The sequence below is a fragment of the Podarcis cretensis genome, assembly GCF_951804945.1.
Source record: "Podarcis cretensis genome assembly, chromosome: 3".
Classification (NCBI taxonomy): domain Eukaryota; kingdom Metazoa; phylum Chordata; class Lepidosauria; order Squamata; family Lacertidae; genus Podarcis; species Podarcis cretensis.
Window position 1 is genome coordinate 35,852,153 of NC_137172.1, and position 19,387 is coordinate 35,871,539.

The window sequence follows — 19,387 nt, forward strand, 5'->3', positions numbered from 1 at the left end:
CTGGGACTCTGCCATCCTCCCTGGGGCTTAGGAACGATACTCACACACCTGTAGACCGTCTCCCAGCTGCTGAGGTGGCTCCTTCAGGAATAAGACGTCTTCCAGCGAGTACAAACTGCTCAGTGCCTGTTTAAAACTTTTCTAGGCACGTTGCAGGACTCAAGCTGCTTTGAAGGCTTTCATTGTCGGCAACCACTTCTGACTTCGCTCCAGTCCTTGCATAAATCACTCTGAACTGCACTCCTTAGCTCCTTCTTGACGTACAAACAGCCATAACCTGTCCCATTAAACTTTAATTAGTTTAATGTAAAGTAAATGTCCGGTGCGCTTCCATCGTCTCAAGTCCCATTACAGCAGAGCATTTCGCGCAGCAGTTTAAGAAGGGCAGGAGAGGCAGTATTTCTTTTCAAAGAGGAGTCTTGGAGCAAGCGGTTTTGGAACTCAAAGAAAGGTTTATTTACAAAAACAAAAAACCCGGAGACGAACCACACATATCAGCAAATACGCCCAAAAGGGGAGAAGGGAGGAGCAAACACACAGGAGACTATTTATACAAACTCATGTTCCTGGAAGCCTAATGACTTCCAGCTGCTCAGTGATTAGAGCGTTTCTGCTACCTTTTAACCCTTTGATAGCAACACCGGTTTATGTAGACTTTTGGGGCTGCCCAATAGTGATTGTTCCACCCCTGTTGCCTCCAGCTCCTTTGCCCCCTAAATAAGGCAGCCTTAAACAATGTGTAACAGTAGGGAGAGTGAAAGCAACTGAAGAACTACGGGTGAGAGTGCAAGGAGTCACTCCCATTTCTGAATTATTTTAATCACCAGGGAAATAAAGGACTTTGGGAAAGTGGCCAATACCCTGACCCAATTATCTATAGAGAGTAGTGGGAAGAAAAACAGGACCCCAATGTTGTGTGTTGTGTTCCAATTAGTTTCCCAACAGCCAAATACTCTGAGCACTCTGCAAAGAGCAAGGTTAAATCTGTGACTAGTTGACCATCAATATCTTTTTCAGTTCCACTGTCACTGCTACACAAAGCGTTTGCTCGTCCTTGCAAAAAAGAGACAGCCAAGACGGTGGTCCCCTGCAGCATGGATGCATGGTCCAGATCAACCATGCCTTCAGTATCGTGGGCCCAAATTTATGGAATTTCCAGTTGTGGTCAGAGAGGCCTCCTCCCTGCTGCACTTTTTATAGTTTTTTTAAAAATAGTTTTAACTGATTTTTACCTTTTCCATATTGTATTTTCTGTGCATTGCTTAGAGATGACTGTAGTTAAGAGGTATATAAATCGTTTAAATAAAATAAACAAAAATGTTTGAAAACCTTACTGCCCCCTCCCAAATATTCAGATTAAAAATCTGGCACCATAGTAAGAAACTGAATAAATGGTGTTGAAGTGCTCTGATGCTTGTCCTTTATGGATATAAGAACACAAAATACAGGATTTCAGAAGCAAACATCAGCCACCCTGTGTCAATGATTTTTGGACTCAAAGGTTTTAGGAGTTGATCCAAACCATCTAACGTCAACATATGGCTTTCAAATCGCCATAAACCAAACCCAAGAGGAAATGGTAAGCATATTGTTCTTTAGAAATAATGTTGCAAGACATTAAAGTGGTGACTCTTTAAAATTCCCAACTTATATAAGCCTCAGATTAATAGTTACAGTAAATCAAACAGTAAATCAAGTATTTAATTTCAGGCAGAAAAATATATTAAAATTTTATTGCACTTCTGGGTATTCATTTCAGCAGTCATAAAAGCATAACTTATTTGATAAGGCTGCATATATTTCTTTGAGTTGGACTGCAGACAGCATGGTTCCAATCAGTTCTCAGCAATTACAGTTGTACTGACTGCATAAATAGAATTCAGAAGAAATAGCAGGGGGAAGATATTTAATTTCCAAGGTTCTTTAAATTGTTGGACCTTTACAACTACTGAAGAAACAATACAGTAAAAAGCTCCTTCCATGAGTTATTTTCCCTTTGTGAAACCATCCAAAATTAGTATCCACAAAATGTAAGGTAAGGTGGCAAAAGTACCTTGTACATATAGAAAAAATTATTGAAGTTAATTCACTGTACTCTTCTAGAACTGACCCCATACATTTGTAAGACCATTAACGTGAGCTTTCATTATGAAAACATGCACTCCCACACATTATTCAGTTGGAAACACAGTTTGCACACTCAATAAATGTGAAGAGTTGTTTGGACTATAATACTTATCGCTTAATTATTTCATTCTGGAGGTGAACAGAAACATTTTCAGTGTCAAGAATTTACATCTTACCCAGTACAATACCCCAGATTATTTCCTAAATATATATTTTGCCATCTGATTTCCTAACACTGATTTCTGATAACAGCTTAACGTTAGTATCTTCCAATCTGTGTTTCAACAAAACACATTTCCTATCACTTAGATTCTACAGAATGAACTTGCTGGAGATGCCAGAAATGATTTAAATTAAATAAATTAGAGCTCAAAACTATGCATATCTATTCAGAAGTCAGCCACACTGAATTCAACTGGGATTACTCTCAGTAGAGAACTATAGACTTAGTGTCAAATGAGCACTGACAGGAATCCAGTCTTGGAAGATTATAATATGTGTCCAAAACATGGCGAAACTTGGCTAGCTTTCCCTTGTTTCTTTCATCATTGAAAGGATAGCATGCATGCAGTTTACCAATAGTCCACAAAAGCTTCAAGCAAACTAAAAAGGCTTCAAGAGCTCTCTTCAGACCCACTCCAGAGGCTCACCTGGTACCAACCCTGTCATCGTCTCAGTGCCAGGTAAAGACATTTTTGTTTTGCCCGATATTGGGGGCAGCATCATTTATATGATATTGCACTGTTAAATCTGTGAACATGGAATTTTACTTCCAATGTAATTATTGATCTTTGGTTGCATCTCCTCATTTCCATATAACATATTCTACCCAGTGTATTTTTTCATAAATTCTCCTTCAAGCTCTTGGGCTGATTTGCACGCAATGCCAAGCCATGGTTTAGCCCCACATGGATGAGCCTCAGCAAGTCAAAGCACAGCTTCAGAGTCAAATGATTTCCCCTTCTCCCACTTGCATGTCTGGGAGCAGATTTTCAGCTGTGTTTATTTTCAGTTTCAAATCTCGGCGTAGATGTTAAAGAACCTGGCCTACAACAACTGATGACTACTTCCTACATAAGCCTGATGACTACTTCCTACATAAGCCAACTTCATTTTTGCACTTAATGCTAAGCTAAGATTCTTTGAAATGGGAAGAATCTCCTCCTGGTCACACAGTGGGGAGATGAGTGGGCCTGATGATTTAACTGCCTTTGCTGTTGCTTGTCTATGTAGTGCTTAACCATGGTTCAGTGTTACATGTGAACCAGTCCTTTTTGACAGTCATACTGTGTTTTATATTCCTTCATGCAAACTCCCACTCTTTCTCTAGCTCTGCAGAGTTGTCAAGCATAAGTTTGGTAATTATCTAAATTCTGTATATTCACTCCCTGTTTACTTAAGTATATATTTAAAAGTGAACAGAGGCAATTTCCTTGGCTCTAATTCAGTAGCTTGAGCTGTAATAACGATAGGAAAGTTCCTATGGGCACCTCCCCCTCAGTTGGCTTGCTGATGCAATGACTAAATTTCAAAGGCTTAACCAGACTCTTCTGATTTTAAGTCTAGTCAGATATTAGGTGTCACGCTGAAAACTAGTAAAGGCCTGTTTGTAAATGTTAAAAAGACTGTATGCTCACGCTGGTAATTAAACTCATTTCATTTCTTCTTTGGGAAAGTATGCCAAAGTAGACAGCAGGGACCAGAAATGAATGTAGAATGAATTTTAAAGTGTGGCTGCAGATAGTCACTAATCACGTTGGAATCTGAGTCCAATCATCAGTATTATCCAAAATCATTCTAGTAGCAGTGCCCCCATGCACAAATTAAAAACATATTTTAAAATGCTAGACTATCACTTGTTCCAAGCAGATTAGAATAATTTGAATGCCGAATGTCTCATCAATTCAGATTATTCCACAGAATAACAGGCTAGCTAACACTGTGGTGAATCATTACCTTGAAAAGGTAAGTGGGGATGTTGCTGAAGTCCACGGGCAATTTCAGAAGGAAACGAGCTGACAATTCACCAGTCTGTCAAGTGAAGAAAAAATAGTGAGACCTATGCTGAGCAATATCACTGTACAGCAGAAGCAACAGCCGGAATCGTACAACAAACTTTTTGAAAGTTTCCTAATGCTTTCCTAACAATTTAGAGAGCTCACTCTAGCCATGAATGAAGCCAAGAATATATTTATAGTTTAGTAAGTAGTACACAAACGTGTCTTAGCACAACAGGGAAGGAAAGGTACTCGGAACACCCTTATGACAACAAATACAGTGGTACCTCAGTTTACAAACTTAATCCATTCTGGAAGTCCGTTCTTAAACCAAAACCGTACTTAAACCGAGGCACGCTTTCCCTCATGAGGCCTCCCGCCACCAGTGCCCTTCCACCGTTTGGCTTCCGTTATAGACCGAGGTAAAGTCTGCAAACTGGGACACTACTTCCGGTTTTGCAGAGTTCGTAAACCAAATCATTTGTAAACAGGGCTGTTCTTAGACGGAGGTACCACTGTAATTATATTAGACTAGGTGCCCTCCAAATGGTTTTTATTTATTTATTTGATGGATACTGTAAGCTCTCTCCCATCATCAGATAGTCCAAGGGCAAATATGTCACAGTTAAAACAATTACAAGTTACGTTTAAAAACAAAAATAAAAAGTCAACAACAAAGCAGCAGTACACAGAAATGCAGAAGCCAAGAAATTCACATAGCAAAAGGCCCGAATAAAGACAACTCCCATTAGCCCTAGCAAACACGACCACAGGTCAGGGATAGAGGGACCTGCTGTTCAACAATATCTGGAGAGCAGATCATATATTATGCAGCTGGACCTTCCACATTATACTCATCATTATCTGATAATACTTTTTGCAGAGACAGGCTAAACTGAGTTGAAGCATTTGTATTCTTTGCTATGTTATTTCAACACCCATCTATGAACAGTCAACCTAAAAGGAAAACTCTGAAGGATGTACATCAGACAGCACTGTGCAAACTGCAGCCCAGTCAGTAATTCGTTTTCATAGAAAGCCACTTCATGAAGGGGGGGGGCAACACTTCGACCCCATCCTCCTGAAAATGACTGCCTGCCAGTAACTGCTGCAATCCTTTTCTCTACATCTATTTGCCTCTAAATTAGCAGAGCAACAGAGTTAAAGAACAAAAGAGGGAGTAGACAGCAAGGACGGTAAATTGAGGTCAAGGAAGGTAGGCTGAGGACAAGGAAGGTAAACTGAGGACACCTCACATACTTTAAGAGCCACACACCTAGCACAAATAACCTTTCCAAATCAATGGTTACAGTACCCATGAAGAAAGGATTTCTACATTATTTTGCTAGTAGACTTACAACCACTTACCCAGTTGTTCTTTTTGCCAGCATAAATTTCCATGTTTTCTCCATACTGAGGTTCTTCAAGTAATGTTTGATATTCAAACATGAGGCGAGAGCTCTCACGTAGTCTGCTGCACTGGAACTGGTGATATTGTTGAACAAGTTCTTTTACAACAAGCAGCAGGCATTCTGGGTTTGAGGGATTCCATGAAGCCAAGTTCTGTGTAATGAATTGAGACAATGACCAAGTTAATTCATGAAAACAGGAATACTAACACAGTGGTACCTCGGGTTACAGATGCTTCAGGTTACAGACTCCGCTAACCCAGAAATAGTACCTTGGGTTAAGAACTTTGCTTCAGGATGAGAACAGAAATTGCATGGCGGTGGCGCGGCGGCAGTGGGAGGCCCCATTAGCTAAAGTGGTACCTCAGGTTAAGAACAGTTTCAGGTTAAGAACGGACCTCCAGAACGAATTAAATTCTTAACCCAAGGTACCACTGTATACTGTATACCTGTATACAGTGGTACCTCTAGTTATGGACACAATCCATTCTGCGGTGCCGTTCACACCCAAAAAAGTCTGAAACTAGAGCGGTGCTTCTGCACAAGCGTGGAGCATGATACAGCGCTTCTGCACATATGCGAATCGTGCAGAACGCTTCTGTGCATGCCGCGTTCACAAGCCAAAAAGACACAACATGAACCTAACGCAACACGAGGTATGACTGTAGTTGCTTTTTCACTGCCTGGCCATGGAAAGTTTTCGAGTTAGACCAAGCTGTAGGTCATTTCACTTGCTTAAAAGAGAATGGGAGCAGTTCAGTTAGAAGCTCAAGTCAAATGCCTGCTAAAATGAAAACTTAGGGAGAATACAAGACAGATTAAAAATATTTCTCTCTCTCTACCTAACTGAGGCTATGATATTAAAGATAAACTATGTTAAGGAAGAACCTGCAGTGACATTATACTAAAGGGAGTAATTTACTTTCAGCATTAGAAATTCAGAGAAATAAAGTGAACTTTGCTCCGCTGTCTCCTATAAGGCCCTGGACAAGGAGCATTGAATTTATGGGAGAAACTATAGTTTATTCAATCTTCCAAAGATAGGAAGGACTCAAGGACAAAAATAAAATATAAGCCTAAATGTTTAAAAGATAAAGTAGAATTAGGTTCTATTATGGAAAGCTGGAGAAATTGTCTCTTCAATATCACCAAGGAAGAAGATGAAGTCTAGACAAAACGCTGGGCCGTGTTCAACTATAGTAACTTGTTGCATTAGCGGAAGCCAGCACAAAGATTCCTACTATTGCAAAGGGACTTCTCACTTCTGCCACTCCCATATATATTTCCCAAATCTGCTTCAAAGAGTTGTTAAATCCTCCAGAAGTGTGTGTGTGGAAATCACATGAGAGATTGTTCTGTCAGGCAAGTAGGAACACTTGAGCTAATGGTACAATCTCCTTAGCACTCCATTGAATACAACATATTATTATTATTATTATTATTATTATTATTATTACTACTACTGTTGCTGCTGCTACTACTACTACAGTGTAATGCACATGGCACTTTGCAGAGTGAAAAGAGGACAGGTCCTTGCTTAGAAGTGCTTACAAATATAAATTTTATTAGAAGGGGAGAACATAGGAGAGGGGAGGAAAGTATGGGGAACAGGCAATCAACATGAGTAAGCAGGCACCAAGGCTATTTTTCAGTTACACATTAAGTAGAGGAGATGTCTGGAATCTTTCAGTGTGAGAAGGCCTGTGATCCTTACCACATACTGTGATTTAAGAACTGGTAATTAGGTGCAATGGCTATTGAGGTGTTGTACAGATCAACTGATCAGAAAGTTCACTTTTATCAGATTTTGTCAGCTAAGCCCACAGCATATCATGTAGGAAATCAATCTTGCATCACAAGGTCAGAAATCAAGCAAGCAGACATGTTCTGCATAGTTGCTATTTCCTTTCCACAAGCCTTTAAGCAAACATTTTTCCCAGAAAGTTGAAGGATGGAATGTGCCAGTAGGGGCTGACATCATTTTAATGAGAAATGGGAATGCCTTCTCCCCCCACTTTTTTCTATTGTGTTGCATCACTGGTATTGTGTTAAAGGAAATGACCCACGTTTTAATAACTGTCCTACATTGGAGTGGAGTATTTTTCCCAAGCACTAATGAGACAGAAAATCACACCCATATATGCTTTTTTAAAACAACTAACAAACATTTAGAGGGGGAAAAAAGCAGAAAGAGGAAGCTGTCATTTGTTCTTGTTCCGACAGCAGGGTTATTCTTGTCAAGCTGAACAATATTGCATCAGAACAGAGCTTTCAAATAGCTTCACTCTAACACATCAGTTTTAGACATAAAAATCATCTCACAAGATAGCTGTTTTGGCTCCAACATTAACTATATTTTTTTTAAGTAAGTCATAAGAGAAAAATTACTTGGAGGATAAACGAAAATGATGTTGAATCTGATAATGAAGTACAAACACATAAGAATCAAAGTTGGGGGGAATCAATGAGAATCTTTATTTTATGTCAGACTCCTATATTTTAAACATTTAAGTTAAGTGTCTCTTTGAAAAAAATATATCCTGGTTTTAACTGAAGTCAGAACTTGAAATGTCGAAGTCTGCTTTTATAATCCAAAATGTATTAATTTAAAAACTGCTTTACCATATAAAAAGAACAAACACCAGTGGGTGTATGTATAAAGATGAAGGCCAAGCATTACTGGGCAAACCACCAAGCCTTGTTTCTGTAGCGTTCTGGACAATTAAGATAGTTTTATCATCTCTTTCTATACAGAAAGAGAGACAAGCCAATGATCTGTTAATTTCACAATTGTTTCCCTTATCTAAAATGACACAGTTTTGTGGCACAAGAGTTACGTGGGCTGCATGGCTAAAGGTTCTGCTTATGCCACCAGGAAATAGAACGGCTCCATGCTGCTGCTGCAAACCAATCAGTTCAAATTGTTATAGGAACCAAATGCAAATTTCTTCAGGAAACACATGATTTAAAACAATTTTCTTCTGTCTTTTTCATGTTGATTTAATTGGCTTTGATTTAAACAAAATGACCCTGTTCTTAAAACGGTCATTTAGAACTACAGTGGTGCCTCGCAAGACGAAAAGAATCCGTTCCGCGAGTCGTCTTGCGGTTTTTTCGTCTTGCGAAGCAAGCCCATTAGCGGCTTAGCGGATTAACGCTATTAGCGGATTAGGGGCTTAGCGGATCAGCTAATAAGCGGCTTAGCGGATCAGCTGTTAAGCGGCTTAGCGGATCAGCTGATAAGCGGCTTAGCGGATCAGCTGTTAAGTGGCTTAGCGGATCAGCTGTTAAGCGGTTTAGCGGATCAGCTGTTAAGTGGCTTAGCGGATCAGCTGTTAAGCGGCTTAGCGGATCAGCTGATAAGCGGCTTAGTAGCTTAGAAAAAGGGGGAGGGAAGGGAAAAAAACCGCAGGAAGTCGCAAGACATTTTCGTCTTGCGAAGCAAGCCCATAGGAAATTCGTTTTGTGAAGTACCTCCAAAACGGAAAACCCTTTCGTCTAGCGGGTTTTCCGTCTTGCGAGGCATTCGTCTTGCGGGGCACCACTGTACCAGCTTATCAAGAGATTTGTGAGCAGCTGCAAAACAGAAAGTTAAAGAATAAACATGGCAGGCAGTAGGGAGATGACTTTCAATGAGCTCCTGTAAATCTAGGGCGGAGGAGCAGGAATGCACTCACTTTATTTGTACTATCCCCTCCCCACTACAGACAACCAAACTTGTGCACATTTTTTGGCCCCGAATATTTTGGATCCTAGCCATTACATATAACTAATTTGTTTTTGTCAAAGTAAATCAGAACAGCGGTCAGGCAGAAGGAAAACATAACACTGGAAGAACCATTTCTTCATATTGTCAGTTCTTATAGCCTCTTAATAAACTTTTTTTGCCCAATCTGCACACAAAAGTCACACTATACTATGTCTGGCCAAGGAGCCACACACACTCTCCTGACCACACTCACATAAAACCCACCCTTAGAAGTGTAACCTCAGTTACTTATACTACTGTTCTGCATCAGGAACCAAAATAAGGTACAAACTGCAACGAGAAACATTTGTGCCAGCATCATTATTCCAGCAAGATGAGAAAAGCAATGGTACCAGATACAGGTTAGCACAGTTTCCAGATCTTCAACACAGAGAAATACGGTATAGCTGATTGTGCAGTACCACAGATATGGCAACACACACTGGCAGAAGCATCCTGCAGATGACTACCTTCTTTCCTGGCACATTCTAGGGCAGTATGACTGAAGACAGTTTTTCTGCCTTTACCAAATGCTTTCAAGTGGGTAAGATTCCAGGAAGCAATCCATCTCTTGAATTCATACGCTAATATTAAAAAAAGGAGTAAAACCACGAGTTGGGCAAAACTTTAGTTAGCTATGTTTCACCAGACTTCCATTTCCTTTTTTAAAAAAAAGGAAGCTAGGCATCACAGTCACAAAAGACTGTATCCTCCTTTGATGTTATACAATGGAGGTCGCCAACATGGCACCTGACAAGTGTCAGTGTGTCCACCAGCCCCTCCCATGGTGCCCACAAAATAAGGTTACCAGATTTTTTTTCAATGAATCAGGGGATACTTTTCAACTTCAATGGATTTTGTATGGGGACTGATGTATAAATCCAGGGACTGTCCCCAGGAAACGGGGACGTCTGGTAACCTTACCACAAAAGGTCTCAGTAAATATCCCCTTGAAAATCCACAGTGCACAAGAGACAGTTTGCTTTTCTACTCAGTTCCTGTTTGTATTATCTTGGCCTCTCCTCCACTGAACATGCCCCCTTAAACGTGGTATGTTTCAATGGATAATCCACCCTCTCAGCAGAGGAGAGCAGCAAGGATTTTCTTACTGCAAGTTGAATGACTGGTTTTCTATCCCACCTTTTCCTCCAAGGAGCTCAGGGCGGCATACATGGTTTTCCTCCTTTTCATTTAATTCCAAGAACAACCATACGAGGTAGGTCAGGCTGAAAAGGCAGTGACTGGTCCAAGGTCACCCAGTGAGTTTCATGGTTGTGCAGGGATTGGAGCCCTGGTCTCCCAGGTTCTAGTCCAACACTCTTAACTACGACACCACACTGACTCTTTAAGAGCTGCTGTGGGTGATGTAACAGATATTAAGTTGACTTGGTTAGGTAGATACAATAATAATAATAATAATAATTTATTTATACCCCGCCCATCTGGCTGGGCTTCCCCAGCCACTCTGGGCAACTTCCGACAAAATATTAAAATACAGTAATGCATCAAACATTAAAAGCTTCCCTAAACAGGGCTGCCTTCAGATGTCTTCTAAAAATCTGGTAGTTGTTGTTCTCTTTGCCATCTGGTGGGAGGGCGTTCCATAGGGCGGGTGCCACTACCGAGAAGGCCCTCTGCCTGGTTCCCTGCAGCTTGGCTTCTCGCAGTGAGGAAACCGCCAGAAGGCCCTTGGAGCTGGACCTCAGTGTCTGGGTAGAACGATGGGGGTGGAGACGCTCCTTCAGATATACTGGACCGAGGCCGATATACTGATGAATTAAAAACCATCAAGGTTGGAAAACATCAGTGTAATTTCTGCCTTTTATAAACATACAGCAAGCGAGGAAGTGTATAGTGGCACATCTTAATTCATAAAACCATATAACATTTCTATGGAAGAGTACAGCAATTTTAGATTTGGAATGCTATTTTAATGCTGTTCCGATTAATTGCATTTAATACATATTTTACTATGGGTTGCCAATCAAATATTGCCACACCACCAATTTAACAATATTTTACTACAGGCATGTGTTCTATGAAACAGAAAATATTCTGGCATGGGAAGCAGCCTACCATTGGGTTTGCTGTTGCATGAGACCATGAAGAAAAGTCAGAAGGAAATGTTGCTTGGTTCTCGCACTTGTGGGAGCTGCAACACACAATCACGCACTGTACTGACAACCTCTCTTCTGCTCTATAGTCATATTTAAGAGTCGTCACATGTCTTTTATAGTTGCTGTGTGCTTTATTTGCCTCTAGAAGAAATTGAGGCCATTTGAGCTATCCCTTGAGTTCTAGGATTTATGCCATTAACTCCTCATATGCATGCATACAATATTGTTTTCTGAAAATAATTGATTTTAATCACCTACTTCTTAATATACCTGTTAACTAACTAGGGGTTACACTATGTCTCTCTCTCTTTTGGTTCTATTAATACAACAGTTGACTGCAGTCGGGATCAGAAAATCCACTCTTTACCAGCGAATGGGAGCAAAAGGCATTCCGTGGAAGACTCTAATTGCTGTTTGTTTTGATTCAGCATTAAAGAGCGAGTTTTCCTGGGGACAATAGCGGGACATAGACTGGGAAAAGACGGAGCTGTGCCTAGAATGCGTGTAAGGCAAAAGGGAACTGTGGACGAGCCCTATGTTAGGCAAAGAAGGATTTTTGGTATAAATATAGAAATATTTACTGAGCTGAGCAACTGTACCTTTGCCCTGAACAGGCAGAGGGTTGGACTAGATTATATTTGAGGACCCTTCCAACTCTATGATTCTAACATCAACCAAAATATTATGTGCACACTACAGCCAAAGACGTCAAGCACTTTCAAATCCTAGTAATTTCAAGTGAAGAGCATTCAACATATGCTTCTTCATACCTTCAAGGAGGCTTAAAAGTGCTCAGCTGCTTTGGCTATATCACGCCCCAGGTTTCCAGATACTACTTATTTTATTTATTAATGTTCCTATATATGCGTGTTCCTAAGCAGAATTACCTGGAAGTAACACAATGAACTCAACAGGACTTTCTAACCATGCGCACTTTGGAATGTTTCAGATTTTTATAAGAATTTAGAAGAAAAGCTGTTGGAATTTGCAGATCAAAAGATAGTTGTGATGGGAGATATGAATGGGGTGGTGTCTTCAGAAATGGACAGATTAAGGAACAATGGATCGAAAGAAGGAAAACTACCCAAAACTTTTTTTGAAATGGTCAAAAACTGTAACTTAATAGATATTTGGAGGTTAAGACACCCGTTGGAAAAACAGTTTACATATTACTCGGAACCAAATCAGTCAATGTCCAGAATCGATCAAATTTGGATATCAAATGAATTAACTCCAAGAATTCTTCAAGTGGAAATTCAACCGAGAGTTATCTCAGATCATAGTCCCATTAAATTAGAACTTAAAGGCTTTGAAGAAAGAACATTTAGATGGAGAATGAATGACTATCTACTAGATGACCAAAAAGTTGTGCAAGAGGCACAGAAGAAATTGAAAGAATATTTTGAAGATAATTGTAACAAAGGAACGAAGATGAGTACAGTTTGGGATGCAAGCAAGGCGGTGATGAGAGGGTTCTTTATACAACAGAATTCGATCAAAAAGAAAAATAGAGAGAAAGAAAAGAAAGAAATTTTAAAACAAATTATGGAAAATGAACAAAAATTAATCAAGAAACCAAATAACGTAAGAATCAAACAAAGTATTAAGGTTCTACAAACTCAATTTGCAATGATAATAAACAAGGAAGTGGAATGGAACATCAAAAAATTGAGACAAAAGAACTTTGAATTCGCAAATAAATCAGGAAAGTGGCTTGCTTGGCAGATCAAGAAAAGAAAGGAGCAAAACACAATAAATAAAATTGAAATGGGAGGAGAAGAGATAACTAATCCCAAAGATATTAGAAAAGGATTCCTGGACTTTTATAGACAATTGTATAAACGAAAAGAAAAGAACAACATGAGAAAAATAGAAAGATATTTAAAAGAGAAAGAGGTGCAAAAGATCCCGACAGAAGCACAAGAAAGGCTGAACACCCCAATTGATACAGAGGAGATGAAGGCGGCGATAAAAAAATTGAAGAATGGAAAAGCCCCAGGACCAGATGGTTTTACAGCAAGGTACTATAAAGAATTGGGAACAACCCTAACGTTACCACTGAGAGAAGTAATGAATAATATATTAAAGGAGAGAGAAATTCCAGAGACGTGGAAAGAAGCATTTATAACCTTTATTCCAAAAGAAGATGCGGACTTAACTCAAGTAAAGAACTACAGACCAATCTCTCTTTTAAACACGGATTACAAAATTTTTGCAGGAATAATTGCAGAGAGATTAAAAAAGGTTTTACAAGAAATCATTCATGAAGATCAAGCGGGTTTCCTTCCTGGCAGACAGATGAGAAACAATGTGAGGAATGTCATAAACATTTTAGAGTATCTGACGGCCAGGAATGAGAAACAAGCAATGTTGATGTTTGTGGATGCCGAAAAGGCATTTGATAACGTATCATGGGACTTTATGTTGAAAAATATTGAACAGAGGGAAATGGGGAATGATTTCTTTAATGGAATAAAGGCAATATATACGGAGCAAAAAGCGAAGTTGATAGTGAACAATATGATAACAGAAGAAATTAAAATTTCTAAAGGTACCAGACAGGGTTGCCCGCTATCACCATTATTATTCATAATGGTCCTTGAGGTCTTTTTAGATTCAATAAGGAAAAATGAAAGTATAAAGGGGGTGACAATAGGCCAAAACCAATATAAAGTTAAAGCCTTTGCTGACGACTTAGTTTTGATGGTGGAAGAACCGATGGGGACTGCAGCCGAGATACTGGAGGAAATTGAAAAATTTGGAGAGGTGGCAGGTTTTATAATAAACAGGAAGAAAACCAAAATTATAGCCAAAAATATGGAAAAAACAACGATGGAAGTATTGCAACAGCAAACGGGTATTGAAATTGCCAAAAAGGTGAAATATTTGGGAATATGGTTAACTCCAAAAAATATTGATCTGTTCCAAAACAACTACGTCCCGGTGTGGAATGGAATTAAGAAGGACCTGGAAGTATGGAGAAGACTAAAACTATCCCTTTGGGGTAGAATCTCAATGATTAAGATGTTAGTGCTACCAAAGATGTTATTTTTATTCCAGATGATACCAATACTAAAAGGAGCGGCGATCTTTAAAGATTGGCAAAGGATGATTTCAAGATATGTCTGGCAGGGCAAAAAGCCGAGAATCAAATATAAATTATTAACAGATGCAAAAGAAAGAGGAGGCTTTGCCCTGCCAGATTTGAAGTTATATTATGAAGCATCATGTCTTTGCTGGTTAAAAGAATGGATTAAACTTAAAAATACAAAGCTCCTGGATTTGGAAGGATTCGATAACAGATTTGGATGGCACGCGCACCTTTGGAAAGGAAAGAAAAAGGGTTATAAATCATTTGAAAATCATATCTTCCGGAGATCGTTATTGGAAGTTTGGGACAGATACAAAAATATACTAGAAATGGGGGTCCCACATTGGTTATCCCCATTAGAGGTTATAGGTGTCAAAAAAATTAATATGAGAAGTGACTGGATCACCTATGGAGACTTGGTGGTGAAGGAAGGGGGGAAGTGGAGATTAAAACCATACGAACAAGTAAAAGAACATGTTTATGATTGGTTGCACTACTATCAAATAAGTGAAATGTTTAAAAAGGATGTGAAAGAAAAAGGGTACAAAGAAAAGGATTCAAAATTTCAAACAGAAATTGTTAATAATGATTGTAAGATAATTTCCAAAATGTATAAAATTCTGTTGGAATGGCATACAATGGATGAGGAAGTAAAAGTGGTTATGATTCAATGGGCCAAAGATTTAGGATATAACATAGAAATAGATGATTGGCAAAGAATATGGAATGAAAACCTGAAATTAAAAGCATGTATCACATTGAAAGAAAATGTTATGAAGATGGTATACAGGTGGTATATGACACCAGTAAAATTAGCAAAAATGTACAAAACTTGTAACAAATGTTGGAGATGCAAGGAGAAAGAAGGTACATTCATGCATATGTGGTGGGATTGTAAGAAAGTAAGGGGGTTCTGGGAGATGATACATAATGAATTAAAGAAAATGCTAAAATATAGCTTTGTTAAGAAACCAGAAACCTTTTTGCTGGGAATAACAAGAATGGACATAAATAGGAGAGACAGTAAACTTTTTCAGTATGCAATCACCGCAGCAAGAATACTGTTGGCCCAAAAATGGAAACAAGAAGAAGTACCGACTTTGGAAGAATGGAGGACAAAATTAACAGACTATGCAGAACTGGATAAATTAACTGGGAAAATCAGATTCCAAAAGGATCACAGGTTCTTTGAGGACTGGGGGAAATTTACGGAGTATTTGAAAACTGTTTGTGAGGACTGTACAACGCTAGTGTGCTTTAAAGAAGCTTTGTGAAAATACAAGGAATATTGTTAGTAAGCAAATAAGGTCAGAAATATAGTGTTTAATGGCAATATTAAAATTAAGGAATGTGAAGATAGGATTCGAATTACGAATGATTGTCAGAGAAGTTGAGGGAGGTCCAATAAGCTAAAATATGTGATGTGTAATTTGATATGACTGGAGTTTTTCATGAAAAATTTTATAATAAAAATTTAAAATATAAAAAAAGAGAGCCCGTATGGCATTATTTATTTATTTATTTATTTATACCCCACCCTTCATGGTTTAAAAACCAGGCTCAGGGCAGCTAACAGCAAATATAAAACATTGATTAATATGTGACTTTAAAACAGCATAAAATGCAGCATAAAATGCAGAAACAATCTCAATGAAATTCAAAAATTCAGGGGTCATTTTTTTTTGGGGGGGGGAACCCAATCAGTAGACATCAAATGATCACAAGGGCTAACTGGCCAAGTTGGTCCTACTAGGGCCAGCAAGGAGACCGGGGAAGAATTTAAATGTGGGGTCCCAGAAAGGGTTTCTTCATAGAAGAGGAAAGGGGAAAAGGGAATAGAGGATCAGGCTAATTCAAATTGGTTAGAAACAATTAACCACACCAAATACACAGCAGACAAGTTCACATATGCAATGACAAGTTGCATCATCCATCTTATACAGACAAAAAAAACATGCTACTGGGTATTTTATTTATTTTGATTTCCAGCCCACTCCTATGGCTTTGGAAAGCATACTGAAGTGCATCCCCTCTAGCCTCCACTTTTTAAAACCACTCAGGGCAAGAAAAGGAAAACTGAATACTTCGAAATTATTGCAGCTCAATCATAGTGAGAGAACAGTACTCCATTCTAAAAGGAAGCAACCAATATTACTTATTGCTACCATGCCGGATGACACATAGTTGCAGTCCTACAACAACTGACTTCAGCAGAACTGCAGCCTGCCATCTCAACATGCTTAGCGACCACCCATTTCAATCAGCTAGTTTTGGCTCATAGGATATTTAACCAGCCATTAGAAGTCTAGATCTGAACTGTCAAGACAATGCTTGTCAGGATGGAGCTTGTGTGCCTGTAAGACATCTTTCCCATACATGTGGTATGATCTCTTTCTAAAACCAGGAACAATCTGCATAAGATGCAATTTGTTCCTGTCATTAAGAGAATAAGCAAATCGTTTCTTAATTAAATGGAACTTGTTTTTCTTAAGAATGTGCTTAAAGCATCCAGGTTGCCGGAATATCTTCCAGGAACGTGACTTTGAAGAAGACAGCTTGCTACTGTTTTTTCTGGCTGTACTACAGAAAACAGCAAGATCTTCAGTTGGTGCACTGGTTTTTTTTTGGTGTGTTTTTTTTTAGGGAGTATAGAATTAAGTGCAATAATTGTCAAGGAAATAAATGTCAGGAAACACAAGAATCAAGCCCTTGATAGCAGTTAATAAGATTAAATTTATGCAGAGCCTTTCTTCACAGATTAATTGCAAACACTGTACAAGTTCAACATGTAAGCAAAAGAGATTTGCTATAAAAGGTCTGTCGAAAACATTTTATTCTGAAGCAGTTTTGATATGTACTAATGCTCATAAACCAACAGAAAAATATGAATATTTATCTGATAACTATTCCATTCTCCATCTATTCAATCACCTTCTCAGCCACAAGCATTTATTTCCACTTATATCCAAAGGGTCCACTTCACAGGAAGTATCAGAATCTGTTTATACATTACAGCTTTAGGCATACACTTAAAATATTTAAACATACACCTGAAGTGTACAAATGTGAAAGTTACAGACAGGTGTTTGCAAACACTTGTAGTAGGCAGGCATACTGATTGGGAAATTAGGATAGGCCAACCCTTTGGCAACAAGAACATAAGAGCAGCTCTGCTGGGCCACACAAAAAGCCCATCTGGTCCAGCATTTTGTTCCCAATAGCAGCCAAACAAATGCCTATGGAAGGGACGCAGGTGGCGCTGTGGGTTAAACCACAGAGCCTAGGACTTGCCGATCAGAAGGTTGGCGGTTCGAATCCCTGTGACGGGGTGAGCTCCCGTTGCTCGGTCCCTGCTCCTGCCAACCTAGGAGTTCAAAAGCACATCAAAGTGCAAGTAGATAAATAGGTACCGTTCCGGCGGAAAGGTAAACGGCGTTTCCGTGTGCTGCTCTGGTTCGCCAGAGGCGGCTTAGTTATGCTGGCCACATGACCCGGAAGCTGTACGCCGGCTCCCTTGGCCAATAAAGCAAGATGAGCGCCGCAACCCCAGAGTCGGCCACGACTGGACCTAATGGTCAGGGGTCCCTTTACCTTTACCTTTAGATGCCTATGGAATGCCCACAAGCAGGACATGAGCTCAACAGCATTCTGCTGCTTTTGTTCTCCGGGAACTGGTATTCAAAAACATACTGCCTCTGAGTCTCAAAATAGTATTCAGTCCTGACTAGTAGCCACTGATAGCCATATTCTTCATGAACTGGTCTAACCTTCTGTTCAAGTTAGCAGCCGTAACTACATCCCATGGAAGCAAATTCTGTATTGAAAAGCTCTGTGTGAAATAGCACCTTCTTTTGCCCATCCTGAATTTCGCTTCTTTCAGCTTCACTGGGCAATCCTGGGTTCTACTATTATGAAAGAGGGAGAAAATTGTATCTGTATTCAGTGTCTCTGCAGCAGCCATAGTTTTTATGCACCTCTAACATGTCCTCTAACCTCCCCCCCCCCCGCCGTAAGTCCCCTTCCTCATAGAGAATTACTCCAGCTCACTGATCCTTTTAGTTGCTCTTTTCTGCAGTCTCAGAGTCTCTGTGTAATGTATGAAAGTAGCTCTGAATATACTACAAATTATTTACCATTCAAGTTGTAACCATGCAGTGTGTCCCCTTAAGTGTACACAACCAACAGTTGGCTAGTATTTCTTGTTTTCATAGTCCGAAATAGACTTGATTAACCAAACTTATGCTTAAAAGTAATTGCTATTCACATACAGATGGCAACCATTTTCTGCATACTCAATTGATGAGCGACCACCAATTGGCCTGGCTCCTTTTGGACCCAGAAGATGGGCTCTCTATAAATGCTCGCAGGGGCCAGGAACAGAACCCCAGCGCAAAATGGTCGCCGCCTATAAATCAGCTTGCCTCTAAGTAAGCAGACTTTGGATGAAAGTGTAGATGAGAAAAGTTTTACAACTTCTATCCCAATACAACATATTATTGGTTTCCTTTTCCAATTATAAAATGTCAAAAATCAAAGCAAACTGTATTGCTATGTAGGGGGAAAATCAAAACAAAAAGGAACCCCCATAAGAAAGATATTTCTGTTCCAAGTAGAACAGAAGTTACAAACTGAAAAAAATAAAAAAATTAAAGGGGATTAACTACAGCTAATTATTTCCTAAATGACATGCACTAATCAGACAAATTACATGTTTTACTTGCACATTCGCAAGCAGTTACTTTCTCTCTGGAAAAATTCTTATGGTCCAATAATTAGAACCTAAAGGGCACAGAATTGCTAATTTCAATGATTTCTCATTAAAAAATGAAATTAAAAGGCAGGAATTAGAAAGATACTTCTTTTCAACTTGCAAAATGTGCTTCTAGGAGACTCACTGC

At 39.3% G+C, this 19,387-nt stretch overlaps 1 protein-coding gene across 1 annotated transcript in view; it reads right to left on the minus strand.

Annotated features, from left to right (window-relative positions):
* The window catches only part of BABAM2 (BRISC and BRCA1 A complex member 2), a 153,084-nt gene that overhangs the window by 114,174 nt on the left and 19,523 nt on the right, over positions 1–19,387 (minus strand). The window contains exons 5-6 of the mRNA XM_079969318.1: positions 5,493–5,687; positions 4,084–4,158 (exon numbers count right to left, since the gene is read on the minus strand). Coding sequence (XP_079825444.1) covers positions 4,084–4,158; positions 5,493–5,687 — 270 coding nt within the window. The remainder of the gene's footprint in view (positions 1–4,083; positions 4,159–5,492; positions 5,688–19,387) is intronic.